Source organism: Seriola dumerili, unplaced genomic scaffold, assembly GCF_002260705.1.
Source record: "Seriola dumerili isolate Sdu_G_001 unplaced genomic scaffold, Sdu_1.0 BDQW01000853.1, whole genome shotgun sequence".
In the NCBI taxonomy this organism is placed as follows: Eukaryota; Metazoa; Chordata; class Actinopteri; order Carangiformes; family Carangidae; genus Seriola; species Seriola dumerili.
The window spans coordinates 720,857-736,552 of record NW_019175108.1 but is presented as its reverse complement, the minus strand read 5'-3'; the positions used below and the strand labels follow the sequence as shown (position 1 = coordinate 736,552).

Here is a 15,696-nt window from a genome sequence, read left to right as displayed (position 1 = left end):
ACCCCTGTCCCTCCTCTGTCTGCCTCATGTTGCCCCCTGATGAAAGGAGTTCCTGCACAAACTTCATTCCACTCCACATAGGGAGAACACATGTTGGAGACTTAACATAGGCAGAGCAGAGAGAGCAGAGGAACAAAGCTCTCAGACTGGATTTATTTTCTGTTCTTGGATTACTTCTCCCAAGTCAGGTTCTTCATGTGTTCGCATCTATGCATCAAAGTATATGAGTGTGAGAGTTTCTGTGTGAAGTGTAAATGTGATTGTAACTGCTTGTAGACATGGATACATCCTTTGCTTTGACATCCTTTCTCCTGGCCTTTCAACTCTCTTTTCATCCGCACTGCCACCTCCTTGTTTGGGCCGCAATGGACTCCTGCTACGATGAGGAGGGTGTCCCAAGCCGTTGCATGCCCAGGTTCGAAAACGTCGCCTTCAATCGCACTGTGGAGGTATCAAATGTGTGCGGCTCCCCACCTGAGGACTACTGCATGCAGACAGGCTCAACACGCTCGTGCCACTACTGCAACACGCTGGTTCCAGAGCTGAGCCACAATGCCAGCCTACTGACAGACTTCAACAGGAATGAGGAGCCCACATGGTGGCAGAGCCAGTCCATGTACTATGGGATCCAGCACCCCAATTCTGTCAATCTCACCCTCCACCTGGGTAAGAACACAGCAGAACATCCTTAATTCAGCCCCCGGAATTCATCAGTTTGATCTCAGTCAAGTACAGTATGTGTGTGTTCAGAGTTCAAACATGGTCTCTATTCTTATAATGTTAGATATAATGTATTATTTCTTTTTAAAGTGCAGGAAAGCTTTTCATATGCACTGCATCTGTCCAGGAATAGAATATGAATATCAGCAATAGATTCCACTGAATGCAGATGGTTTCCATGGTGGAGGAATTTAAGTGTCATCAGGTTTTCCACTTTTATTTTCTGTGACAGAATACTCTGTTTTGTGTACTGCAGGACCATTGATAGGGAAACCTTTAATGCAAAACAGATGTCCAGCTCTGAGCTGTCTTCATACAAAAAAAAAAAAAAAAAATCTTTTCTTTGGCTGAGACATGGCTTATGTGTGAGTGCATAGCCACAAGGGCATGTCTGAGAATTTGGTTGGATTTAGAGGGGATGAGGAGGACACACAGTTGCATCTAACATGCCCAGATAGCAAGGGAGTGATGGCCCATATTTACTTTTATGCAGCCCACATACTGCCATGGAGCAGTGGAGACAAACCCATCCAAATCTGGCTGCCACAATACAGTCACAACTCCAACTGATGAGGCTTTTTTTTTTTTTTTTGGTATGATTTGTGCTGGAGCTTGACAAGAATACAGCCACAACACACAGCCATCATAGAAACCTGTCTCCAGCATGATTGATGCTACACTATGGCCACAAATCAACCTTTTATATCACATGGCAAATTCAAACATTGGTCTTTTGCTACAAGCTCAATTCACTGTTCTCTTTTCAGCAATCACAAGGTTTTACTACAACAACTATACTGTGCAACTGACTGTAAATGACACAGAAGCTGCTACATATTTCCAGAGAAATTCCAGGTAATAAGCAGCCGACAACCTGCAGAAAAGCTCCAAGTTTGGCAGGAATATGTCGATGATAAGGAAAGGAGGTCCAACTGAAGTTAGTTAGACATTTACATAAAATGCACTTGGAATTTAGAAGATACAGTTACTTTACACAGTGGTAAATTTCTTTAACCCCCGCAGCCAGAGTCATTTTGGCATAGCCAGGTACTTGGTCAGCAGACCTACTGTCACTTGAAATTATGCTCATCTTCCCTTCACTTAGAGAGTTTTCACAGAACTTTTGGAAAGAAATCCCTTGTACTCAAACACCTTCAGTTATTACAGTTACTGTCAAAGTCAATTGTAATCAAAAAAATACAGGTGCATTTTCTAAAAGAACAAAGACATAGCACTTGAAAGGCTTGGCCAAGTCTTACTTTTATGCAAGTAAAACATTTATGTCACCGATCCCGTGTTAAGGACAAAGACAGGTTGAGGTTGTTAAGTTCACACAACATAATTTTCAGGGAGTTAGGGGTCAGTCATAGTAAAATGAGAAAACTACCAGCCTTAAACTTGACTTGATTTGTGCTGGGAATTGAACCCCAGTCTCCACAGTTCAAAGCAATAACCATGCACCACTTTTACCACACTGCATTATTTCAAACCTAGTAAGACAATTTTAAGGATTTCCTCCTTCACACACTCTTTTCCTTTGAGAAAATGCATTCGCCTCACTTTTTGTGCACTGCGTACATATTTGCATTTGAAGACATTCCTCATTTTACAAAATTTTATGAGATCAGCTTGAGCCATTAGCATCATTATCCCATTACCATGCTGTGGGAAACTGCTGAAATAACTAACAGAGCACATTTTTCACTTTAACTGAATTAAATCGTGGCGATTAATGTTACAAAGAATTAATACAAGTCTTTCTATGAAATTACCTTTTCCACTTCCATTTATTTGCTGAGCTGTGTTTGGCTGGGTATGTTCTGGTGTGTGTATGTGTGTGTTCGTAACAGAGGGTTTCTTTTCGACAAGGGGCCCCCTGCAAGACTATTGCTCTGGGACCCCTTTATTATTGAACTACATTTAATTAATATTTTTTTGTAAAGAGGACGTTTAATAAATTGGATTTATTCTCAGTTTGAAGAGGCTGAAAACAGCAGTTTCCTTGCTGTTTACTCTGTCTTGTCTTTCCTTTTATCCACAGTGCTCTTCTCTGGCTTGGCAAAAGACAAATAGCATAATGTCTAAATACTGAATATAGCACCGAATCAAGACAAGTCAGCGGTGACTTTCCCGTATTGTGCCAGAGGCAGATTGCTACCAAAACAGCACACCCACAACAAATGAACCTACACAGCCAACAATTACTGCTCTATTTAATCTTATAAAAGAAATAATACATTTTAGGAAATACGCTTATTGGTTTCCTTGACAAGAATAAAATAAGATGATCATATTGAATGATAAGTTGACTGTTTTGAAAATGAATATGGAGCTAGTGATTGAGAGACATATGGTATGTAAATCAACTTCCAAAGAGTTGACACTTGCTGGAGCAGAGGTAATCCATCACAGCAAACATTATTAACTCCTTCATTTTCTCAAAGTTATGTGACTGTGTGGTAATAGAATTGAAAGTTGGTTGATATAAATAAATCTGAAAAGTGGTGTGTTCATGTGCTGGTGGAAAACTGAAATAGGGAAACAAGCCTACCCAGGAATTTTCCCCCATTAACTGATTAACTGCCCAAATTTGTCCATAGGTCTGAATGTGAGGGAAGATCTGTTAACCCTGAGGTAGAGTGGTGACTTGTCAGGTCCCCCTGATTTCATGCAGTTTGTCCTGGAATATACCTCAACCCTCCCTGCTTTGTACAGGATAAGTGGATTATAAAATTAGTTGGTACATTGAGAAATTTTGTCAACCCTCTCCAGCAGTAGACATAGGCCACATCTAGGGACAAATTTAATTGCCAGCTTGTTCATAGTTTTTTTTTAGCAGAACTCAGTTGAATTCAATACAAATTAAAAGGGTTTCAAAGTTGTTGTTTTTTTAAATATAACCTTATCCCTGCAATAACTAGTTTTGGCCACACGGTGCAGCGAAAACGAGCTGCAGACGCAACACGGACGTATTATCGACTTAAAAAGTTGACGTAGCGAACTTGTTAGCAAGCAGCAGACACCGGAGCAACATCGTCATTCATTTGGAGTCAAGTTTCCGGCGACCTTGGCGGATGTAAGTCCACATTCCCCTCCTAGCTCTTTTCTGTAGCTCCAGGAGCCCCCCGAGGGAAATACCTAGCTGTTAGCTGCTAAGTGCTAACGCTGTGGTGATGATGGCGAGGGTGAACCAAGTTGAAAATTGAAAACGAAAACAATTAGCTTAAAGGTGCTATAAAGCTCAGCAGAGCGGAGGGAAACTTCAGAGCCGAGTTATAATTCTCTGTGGGTTTGTCAGTATGAGTAATTTGATCCATTGTTATTATGAAAATATTGATTATAGCCTCTTGAACTGTGGTCAGAATTATCTTCTGTATCCTCTGTGGAAATACAACACTAAAAGTAAAGAGAGGATGCTCTCAGTTTTATTTATCAACTTCACACATAGTGCAGCAGACAGAATCTAATAAGTATTTGGTTTGATTACCAAATGTCAATTAATTAAAAGCTTTAAAACAGCAGCCAGTCTCCTAGTACACCTGTACATAGTTTTTCAAGGTACTTCGGAGAACTCCTCACAGTTCTTCTGTGGATTTAGTCTGTTTCAGTGTCTTCTATCTTGTCGTGTAACCCCAGTCTGACTCCATGATGTTGAGATCAGGGGTCTGTGGGAGGCCAGATCATTTGCTGCAGGACTCCTTGTTCTTCTTGTCACTGGAGATGGATCTGTAAGTCTCTGACTTTATGTTTGGGCTGGTTGTCCCACTGCAGAATAAATCTGGGGCCGGTCAGATGCCTCTCTTGATGGTAGTGCTATCATCTCAACAGATAAAATACCTAAAACCTTTGCTCAGTACTGTGTGTGTGTGTGTGTGTGTGTGTGTGTGTGTGTGTGTGTGTGTGTTTGACTTCCAGGAATCAGTCAGGCAAGGCAGCCCCTGCTCAAAACCAGAAATTTTCTTGACAGGTCAGATCTCCTCCCTCCTCCTCTGTAGGTGGATAGTGGGTGCACCCCCATCAAAAAGCCCAGCTTCAAAGGAACAAGAGGCAGGGACAAAATGATGACAGAAGTTGAAAATGTCAGCGCTTTGACCACAGATGAACTGTTATATCACGTGCTATGAAAGCAGGAAGTGGCTCCGTTAAATGTAGAATATTGATTTCCAATAGCGAGCAGATGTCTGGCTGTGTTTTGAGGCTTTGTTGTTTATAATCTCCGGTGAGTTTTTTTCTCCTGGAGAAAGGTGCCAGTGATTCTGCTGCTGCTGCTGCTGCTGCAGAGGTATGTCTTGTGTTGTCTGGAGGGTTTGTTATTCTTCCAAGAAAACCGAACACCCACAAGCCTGTCTCACTCAGACTAAATTGACCTTTGCTCCTTTTCTGCGCTACTCCCAAACACGTGTTTTTCTAAACCCTGTGCCGTCTGATTATCATACCTGGGCTTAGTATTCCTAAAAGAAGCATTGTAATGTTTTCATACCACTTCATTTCATGTAACTGAATACCCTTAAGTGTTGTATGTGTGTCATCCTTATGGTCCATATGAAAGCTCTGCGCTCCATCTGGGTTGCTGGTGGGGGGTGCCTTCGACAGTACTGTTTTCTTTTGCCTCTCCAAACATAACAAGCTCTCTCTGAAGGGAATACAGGCAAATGCTGGGATGATAAACAGAGCAGTAGGATGCTGGGACACATATTGCAGCCAGGTCAGAATGGGTCTGTGGAAGAGTAGAAAGATGAGGGGGAGTCGGGCTGCTTCAAGGGGAGTAAACAAAACATAATGAGGAAGAAGGGGGAGAAAAAGAAAAAACTAGAGAATGCTGGGTGGTTTACTGGTGAGGAATTGGGGTCAGGTTTTTCCCACAAAGACTTGGTAGACAAACACACAGACACACACACATTCAAACAGCACACATTGATGTCTACAGCTGGTTCTCATTCAGCACCGTCAAAGAAAAGCAACATCCTGTCTCCGATGTAAAACAATGATAAAGTCTGCCACAGTTGGCATGACGCTCTCACAGCCGGATTATTGGTTTGCATGTGAGACACGGTTCTCTGTAAGAGAGCAAGAATTCATTTTTAAACTTTGAGACATAGTGAGATTAGAGGAGATAAATCCACTCATCTGTGTGTTTGCTGATCACAAATATCTCAGTTTGAAATAAACAGATTGTAAATATTGAGTCTACAGTCCTTGTGGTGAGTTTAGTCTGAGCCTGTCTCAGTCTGGGCGGATGAGAGCAGCTGTGTTAAGGTGACATGGATGACTCAGAGCGGGTCAGACGCTGTACTTCTGCAGCTCCCAGCCTCTTGCTCTTAAAGTGCTCCGTGTCCAAACAGTCCTTTTTTATTACCGCGTCTGTGCATGATGTGAACAGCTTTGCTTTGAGTTGTGATGTCACAAAATTCTGGCTCAGCCCTGTAAAGTCACACAAGGCTGTTTTTACTGGGTTTCCAAACTTGTCTTTAATTTTCGGTGCTCAAAGAGAGACTGCCGCTTCGAACTGAGCTTTCCAAACTGTGAAAATGAATGTGTGAATTCTATCTTGAGGGCAAATTTTCTCTTTTAGGCAGGTTTTTGTTGTATGTTACTTTGCTTTGTTAAAATCTAGTAGCTGAATCCCCGTCTGTTGTTCCTATATTAAACTGTGCTCTCCTGAAAGAGAATGAGTCACGAATCATTAAACATTATGCATAAAAAACATACAAATATCTTCTGCAATTAGTCTGCAGCTCGTCACAGGGGATATCCAACAAATGTTTCATCTTCTGCTTCTTTTATGTTTTTTGCCTTAGTCTCAGCAGGGCTGAGCTCACCTCACGCAGGGAGTAAATGAAAGCTAAATGATCTTAGGGCTCCTAAAGGAAGGATACCATTAGAGTTTGCTGTAGAGACAAGAGACAGAGATGCCTGTTTCTGACTTGGCAGAGAAAAAGCAACAGATGTCATTATGGCAGTACCAGAGGATGGCATCCCTCTATGAATGTGCAGAGTGGCTGAGACTTGGTATCTAATGATGTAGAAAAAAAAAAAAAAAATCCCCACGAGCATTGCATTGAAGAAGCCTGTTAAAGAGAGTTTCTACATGTTACCTCTGGTATTTGCTTCTCAATATGACTTCGGTTTGTGTCTGCTCAGTTAATCCCTTTTTCAAGATGCACAACATTTGGCAGATTCTGAATGTGCGCCCGTGCTCAGGAAGTGTAACTCTGCAAGTGTCTTTGATACAGCTCCAAGATTATTGTTTGTAGTGTCCACAGTGAGTAAACAATGGGTGGAAATGACACCACTCAATCATCAAGCAGCATCAATTCTCTATTTGCCTTGAGATTAAGGAAGATGTCAACTTTCTTACAAAATCAAACATGGATGCTCCAGTTTTCCACACAGGAAGCATTGTGTTGAAAAATCAAGCCATCTGAATATACAATCTGCCATCTTTCCTGTTCTTCTTAGTTAATTTCACGTGGGCAATCCTGTCTCATATTTCCTGTATAAAATGGACATATACAGCTAAATTGCAACGATAGAAATTGAGGATATTGTGTTAATTTACATGTTTGGCAGTTAATAAATGTAGCAATTCATTAATTAGAAAAAAATGAACATAAACCAGATGGCCATTATGTTTCCTAAAAAAATGTGCGTGCACAAGTTGTATAGAAACATAATTTCTAGGAGACAGGTTTGTCCCGGGAGACTCGTGACTGCACAAAAAGTATTTTACAGACATTTCTTCTGTAACAGTGCAACACCAATTACACCGCAACTTAGTCTGATCTGCTAAATCCCCCCCCAACTCCAACCCAAATGGAAATCCGGGTATATCTCCTCATTTGCTCCATATCCTGCAGATGCACCGATTGTGCTCTGAATCCCATTTTGCTTTTTTACAGATTGAAGTCAAATCACTGTTTTAGGGGGCACACAAATCTATGAAAAGTCTTTCTTCTCTTCCTCTCCGTTTCTCCCTGTGCCCCCAAACGGCCGATGTACCGCTAAAACCTCACCTTAGGTTGCTTTCTTATCACGCCTCAAATGTTGCATCAGCCCGTATTTTACAGGCGCCTTTCCCTTTTGTGAGTTAATATAAGAAAAAAGACTTTTTTGACTCTTTCCCTTTGACCTATGTTTCACTTCTGAGGTCCATTATGATCTGGATAATGAGGAAATAATCCTGGGTATTCTTCTACTCCTGCAGGAATGACATTCATTTACCCTGCATAGAGGCACAGGAAATTAAGCCTATCCCCCATTGTTTTCCTTCTTTCTATAATGCAATTATGTCAGTTTTTTTTCTTAGGCTCCTGGGCCCTCACCCCACAGTATTTGTCTCTTACATAAGCAGCCCTGATCTAACTGTAGACTACAATGGATGCAGTTCTAACAGTAATTGTTTCAGTGATTCCATTCAGAGCTAATCATGTCTGTTTTCCACAGGGAAGGCCTTTGATATAACCTATGTACGACTGAAATTCTACACCAGTCGGCCAGAGAGCTTCGCCATCTACAAGCGCACAGAGGAGGATGGGCCCTGGTTGCCGTACCAATATTACAGCGCATCTTGTAGCAAGACCTACGGGAAGGATGCTAAGGGCTACATTCGCCCAGGAGATGATGAAAGGGCTGCTTTATGCACAGATGAGTTCAGTGACATCTCCCCCCTCAGTGGCGGAAACGTAGCCTTCTCCACCCTGGAGGGACGGCCCAGCGCGTACAACTTTGACCAAAGCATGGTGCTGCAGGTGAGGCCACATTTCGTTGTGTATTTTGTGTGATTACTTTCTTTTTTTTTTTCTTTCTTTCTTTTCTGTCCACATATTTAGGTTGATGTGGTTCCACTTTCATCTGTTAAGTGACTTTGCAGAAGCTGCCACAATCTCCACTGATACAGATTTTGACTGCAAATGAAAAAAAACGTTAACAAAAAAAGAATTAAAAGAGAAATAGAGAAAAAAAAAACATCTTAGAAGAGACAAATGTTTTATATAGATTAAAGATGAAAAACATTGAACTATTTACTTTTTTTAATGCCTGTTGCTTGTGTCTTTTTTTCACGATAATCTATAATGGATGTTAGATCCTGCTGGTGTTGACCTTTTACTATATTTTTTTAAAACCATCTGGAAAAGGATTGTGTCTCAGTTTGACAATGTGAAAAACTTTCTTCAAAAAACAGTGATTATATACCAATAGACACACGGGCTAATCTCACCACATACATAGCACATAGTTGTAGCAGTGCTGTGAAACTTAAGTTTGTAACTGCATGTAATGCTTCCCGGTCAAACCCCTCGCTAACATTTTTACACAAACAAACATGTTGTAGCCATACAGATATATACACATGACTTTTTCAAAGCCGCTGAAGCGAATCTAATGTTATGTTTAGCTCTGATTAACATTGATGAAGTCTTGAGAGGGCTGTGCTGAATTAATGGCAGCCTCTTGAGGGTGAGTCTGGGCACAATAAAGCATGGCTAAAACTGAGTAAATAAAGCACTTAATGCAGCCACTCCTTCCCCTTTGACAGTGCTGTGAGTATGCACACACGCATCCGTCCATGCATGTGCTCTGCCTGCATCGCTACTTAAGCTGGAAAACTCTTCGAGACCTCACTAATTATTAATAATTACTGAGAGCATCTTTACTGTTGTGTGTGTGTGTGTGTGTGTATATATCTGCCATATCGGGAAATTACTTACTATATGCAGGTCTCAGTTTTGCCTACAGCATCTTTTAATGGACCAAAACTATAAACAGAACCTTGTCATGACAGTTTAGGTAAGTTGGCTAATTAGAGCAGAGATTCTACAGGACCATCTACTGAAGAAGATAAGAAGATATGTCATGATGCAAAATACATTAATAATAAGTAATACCTCCACATCTGAGCAGATGAAACACGTGTATGTGGCCAGAAATAGTAGATCAGGATATGAAATTTTGATTATCCATTTTCATTGAGTGAGGAAACGTAGTTACAGCAGATTTTCAGTCACAAAACTAAATCTATATCAATATTTATTCACTTGCTGATGCTTCATTTTCTTCACTTCAACCAAATTTGTAGGATAGTTGAAAGATTTTATGTTTATATGCTAATTATACTAATTTGATTTGCCAAGTGCTTTTAGAAGGAAATGTAATTTCTAAGTGGATTATATTCAGTGCCACCTTTTTCTCTCTTTTTTTTTTTTTAAGTTTTTTTTTTGGCGGTTTTATGCCTTTATTTGATTGGGAAAGTGGTGAGAGACAGGAAATAGAGTGGGACAGACATGCAGTAGAGGCAAACCAGGGCCCTGCTGCTGAGGGCTCAGTATGCCCATATGGTATATGCCCAAACCACTCGGCCACTGGGGCCATCTGCTTGTACCACACATACCTTTTAGTGTATACGGTGTATTGTGGGCCGCAGAGTACAGGACCTTGGCACTGGATTGGAGATTGGGGTCCACCCCTGCGTGCAGTTAGGTTTAGGCAACAAGGGTTAGTTAAATACTGATGGCCTGTTTTGTGCCTCCAGTCACCGTGGAATTAATAATATTTAACCACAACAACAATTTTTCCTTGACCTTCACTTGAGTACTTTCAGTGCCTATACATAATCATAAAAATGCTGTTGCCATGTCGCTGTCAATCAAAGCGGTGGCAGCAGCAATAACACAGTAAAACTAGTCTTTTATAGCACCAAACATAAATGACCCCAGTAGGAGAAACGTGATGAACAGAATTCATTCAGAATCTAATTTATTGTCTCATAGCAGAAGTCCCACACCCGCCCCCATAATCAGATCCACAGGATGTGGACAACATCCCGGCCTCCCACTGGCCCAGTGTTTTCATTCTGCATTTTTATTCTTTTCACTGTCCCTTACACTTTCTGCATCATGCTATTTTTATTCCCCTGTCTCTACAACAACAACAACAACAACAACAACAGCACAAATCCCTACCCTCTAGTGGACATACATCTTCTCCCATTATGTAAGAGGTTTATGCTGCAATGGTCAGTTCACACTTGCCATAAGCAAAATTATACAACAATAATGACAACACATTCTCCCGTCTGACCTCTCTCCTAAAATATCGTGTAGAAAAAGGTCTGGAAATGCAAGACGACTACCTCTGTAAGGGAAGCTGTCCTCCTCCACATCATTAAATTAGAGGAGTAAGGATGTCTTTTGGAGGATATGTGGAGGATATGCGGTATAACCCTGCATAACCATAACCCGCTTTCACCTCTATTAAAGAAGACATCTTCCCAAACTTAATAACGTAAGAATGAGGGAATTTTTTTAGAGAATATGCAATGCTCATTCTGCCAGTATATTTGCTGTTTAGTGTATATGACTGTTCTAAATCAATTTAAAGTAGATTTAGCTATAACAAACCCAAACCCCAATATATCTTCCCAGCTCTCTTTATGTTTTGAAACTCGTTTGTGAAACATGTTGTGTTTCAAATCTGTGAATAGGATATGCAGTGAAAAACTGCTGAAGCCTGACTCCAGCACAGAAATGGCTTTTTGTTTGCCAAGGCTGGCATTTGAATAATGTTTGATTTATTCCCCTAAAGAAAACAGATTTAATTTGTGAATAAAAGGCTGTTTTTATAAAGGATAGACTGTGAAATTATTAATAAAAGTAACCTAAAGCTTCAAATAATGACTTTTTGTTGAAATATACTGTACATCAACTGATTCTAACAGTTTGTAAATGAGAAGGATTTATTTTGACTCCATCATTATTTCGTATGACTCTTAAAGCTGATTTTCAAAGGAAACCAGTGTGATGCAACTGACAAGCCCTTACAGCTGCGTATTGTACCTCTGCCTGCACAAATACCTATACCCCACCCCCCTCCCACCCTAACACACACGCGCTCTGTGCCGTATGCTCATAAAACCCCCCCCCTCTTCAACCACGGCACTTTAAATGGGTGACATATCTGCAACCTCCCGCAGAGCAGGAAGAGGAGGCAGCCTTCCCCAAGAGTGATCCCATTTTAAACTGGGATGGAGGATGGAGGAAAAGACAGAAGTGGTGAAGCCACATCAGCTCTCAAGCATATGCTAAGCTGCACTGAGCAGGAGGATAAAGACATTTTCTCCTCATCTCTGCTATGCGAGGTCCCCATGCATCTGCAAGCAAGTGAAAATAGAAATAAAATGCACTATTGGATTAGCTTTAGTGCTGCTGTGAGTTGGACACATTGTGTGGCAGGCTGCTGTCAGTAAGACGACATACAGCTGCATGAAAGAGGAATCTGCACGCAGGACTGGATTTGGCTCCTGAGCTCCAAGTCCAGAGATTCTTCTCCATCTGTCTCGCAAGGACAACAAAGACAGGAGAGTGAATTTGAAAAAAAAAAAAACAACTATTTTTGTGGCTTAACAATAGCCACTTAACACACACTTGAAAAAAATACCTCTCTGGAAGTCTCCACAAGCACTGAGATCTTCTCTCTCCACCCCATTATTCTCTGATTCATCCCTTTTTGTCCTGCTCAGTGTTTATTACTTTGCTTCACCTCCTGCACTGGTGGTTCTACATTTTTTGCATGAGAGCAGTTTTAAAGTGCTTACAAGAAAAGGTAGCTACAGCCCCAGTTTTCTAGTTCAGAGATTATTAAACTCCTTTTCTGATTAATCTCTTCATACTAGCCCTTTACCGCTGTGCTATTTCAGCCCCTCTGTCTCTCTCTTATATAAATGTGGACGCTGGCAGGCTGGGACAATAGCAAGCTAGAGTCTAGGTTTGTAGGACATACCAGATTGAGCCTGGTCTGCTGAAATTTTTCTGAAGAGGAGCATTATGTTTTGTAGTTGGAAACACATGCTCCTTGCATGAACAGAGTTTTTTCTCCTCTCCATGAAAGGATTATGTGGGATTAAGGAATTAAGGCACTAAGGATTATGTGAAGGAGGCATGGCAAGAAACAGGTAGCCTGAGAGTCAACAATAACATGATCGGAAGAAAGGGCACTGTGGTCAGGATGGTCAACACTTGTCTTAATCTTTAATGACCCGGGTTCAGTTACAAGTCATGGAAGGAAAAGAGGAGAAAAAATATTCTGTTAGCAAACTTATTTTATTTTTCTTGTCAAAAAACTTTCCCGAATCTTTATCGGTGAGTTAAACTGAAGTTTTCTTACGTGCTTTTGTTCATATGTTCATTTCATCACTTTTCCACATCAAAACTGTTCAATTTTCAACTCAGTGGAGGGGGCATGTGATTCCTTTGTGTTCACAACACATTGATTTCATCCCATTTTTAGGCTGTAAGTTGTACAGTCTTGTGATGAGGTACAATCACTTTGTGAGGTGCTTTTTTTCACTCTACCTTGTAAGGTGTTAGAACACATCAGGTGTTGCATTAATTTTGCAAAGAGAAAAAGCTTGTTTGAATATTCTCTGAAAGTTCACCAAATTTTAGTCACACTGGTGGAGCTGCTCCACAGATGTTGGTATGTTGTTCCACTACGTTTGTACAGACTGAAATATCTCAATGACTATTGGACAGATGGGTGTGAAATTGTATGCAGACATTCATGGTTCCCAGATGATGTCTCCAAAGGGTTTTAGTAATCCCCTGACTTTTCTTTTAGTGCCACATTGAGGCTGGCATTTGTGTTTTAGAGTGAAATGTCTCAACTATTTGCTGGATTGTCATGAAATTTAAATGCAAAGCTTGCTGGATGAATTGTATTATTGTATTGCATTGTTTTGTATTAACTTAAACTTTTGCATAAGCACCATTTTCAGGCCAAAACTTTAGCTTTTGACCAAATACCTGAAAAACTACCATTCATATGTACTTTTGTTTAGTACTAATCACCAAACGTTAGCATGCTGACATGCTAAACTAACACTCAACAAGTGAAACATACATATATCAGCAAGTAGTCATTGTAACAGTGGGCTTGTTAGCTACAGTGGCTGGTGACTATGGTGGCCCCTAAGGACAAAAATGAACAAGAGTGAAAACACAAGCAATAAGGGAAACCAAACTGACACATTTTCAATAGAAATAGGGAAAACACATGCAACAAGAATTGCTACACCAGAAGTGCTCTGGGACGTAAGGGGGGAGTTATGGGCTCAATTTGGATAAGCAGCAATGTTCCAGAAAATTGTGTGTGTCCATCAGGTTTTTTATAGTCTAACCAAACCATTTATTAAGTTTTGATGTTTCCGGTGAGAAAGCAACCATTTATATTTCAAGGATGCGGTCAGTTTACCCAAATAATGTCTGTTTGGAAATTTTCTCAAATGTTGTTGAAGATGTGAGGACCCTTTCAAGGCACTCAAGGACACTGTACATGAAAAAATTTGTAGCAGTTTCTTAATTTGGAGCATGTTTCCCATAATATGATCTCACTCTTGTTTGTTTGTGCTTTGTCCTAATCAGCCACCGTAGTAGACTCTGTAGTCTTTTTGCGTCAAGAATTACACAAGGATCCTGTACATGTGGACTCCACTGCTGAACTTTTGACCGAACAGTCTGATTTAACATAATGAAAAATAAAGTAAATAAACAATAATAAATAAATACATAAATAAATAAATGAAATAGAACATAAAAACTTTGCTAAAATTAAATTAAATTGTGTTCCGATTTGAATCACATAAAAGTTATTCTTAACCCTTTATTAAATCTCACTGATAACAAGCCTCTGAGAACAGCAGTGCGTTCCCAGTAAATACCCATATGACTAAAACTTTTGAACTGTTTTTTTTTTTTTTTACATTTCAAAAGACTCATCCAAAAAGTCCTCAGTCTATTTATTTGGAGAGCTTGATTCCCAGGCGTGACCGTTGTCTGTTCCTCAGTCTACATATCTGTGATCATTCCTGCTGCCTGATGTATGTGGGGCCACTGTGACCAGCTGAATGGAAAAAATCAATCGATTAATCCATTGTTCAGTGTGTGAGGGAAGAGGGAAAAGCTCTACAGTATTCAGTGTGGAAAAAAACCCCAACTAGGTCAGTATACATATGTCAGTCAGTTCTGGCTTATTCTACACTGTTGTGTAGGTGTTGCTTCCCTCTCCTGTAGACACCCTTTATTATCTGTCCCAGAGAAGCAAATCTTCCCAGAGAAAAAAGATAAAATAAGATTACATAAAATACTATCATGAAGTGTTATTGAAGAATAATTTATCTTCTGTGTATGAATTAATTAAGAGCTCTATCAAAACTCCCTTTCACATTTCATACAATAAGATGTGAAAAATTGCTTTTACATGTAAAATAATTATGTATTGAGAAATAAATCAAATTTGGTGTGAAGTAAAGGTTAACACTGATGTTACGGAATATAGTGTTAATTATCTTGGAAAACTCATTATTGAATAAATGGCCTCTGCTTCGGAAACTAAACAATAAAAAAGAAAGCGTTTTACACAAAACAACAAAATAGTTGGTAAGTAAGCTATTATATAATGTTCCTTCTATTGAATAAAAATAATCACATCTTCATCCTTACTGCTAAATAGTTGTTGTCACTGCAGGTGTGCAGCTTTCATTTCAACAACTAATGCTTCTAATTGACATGCAAAAATACACAAGCTGAGTCTTTCACTTTTTCCTTTTTTACTTACCTGTCAACATTTTGAAAACAGCTTAAATACCAGGGGATATTGTAATGTCTCATTAACCTATTGAACCTTTAGATATTTTTGTCTTCATGCAGAGGCCATGCAAAAAACATCAGGCCTTTGTATGGGTGCGTGACTGGCCTTTATTTACATTGAAGCCTGACTACTAATGGTGCTGCTGGCTGTATTTCAGTATGTTTTGGTTGACATCGACCGACTGATTGTAAAGCTGTGGGGGATCAATATAAGCCAAGAATACATAGATTGGGTGGCAAATCTCTCAACAGAGCTGCCAAACACCCTCTCTCCTTCACTCCACCGCTCCCTCTCGGCCTTCCTCTTAAACAACAAGATGAGAAGACCCATAATTGA

General features: G+C 40.1%; 1 protein-coding gene across 1 annotated transcript in view; it reads left to right on the top strand.

The window, feature by feature from the left end:
* The first annotated feature begins 278 nt into the window (after positions 1 to 278).
* lamc3 (laminin subunit gamma 3) overlaps positions 279 to 15,696 on the top strand; it is a 97,336-nt gene continuing 81,918 nt past the window's right edge. The window contains exons 1-2 of the mRNA XM_022766457.1: positions 279 to 666; positions 8,164 to 8,468. Coding sequence (XP_022622178.1) covers positions 279 to 666; positions 8,164 to 8,468 — 693 coding nt within the window. The remainder of the gene's footprint in view (positions 667 to 8,163; positions 8,469 to 15,696) is intronic.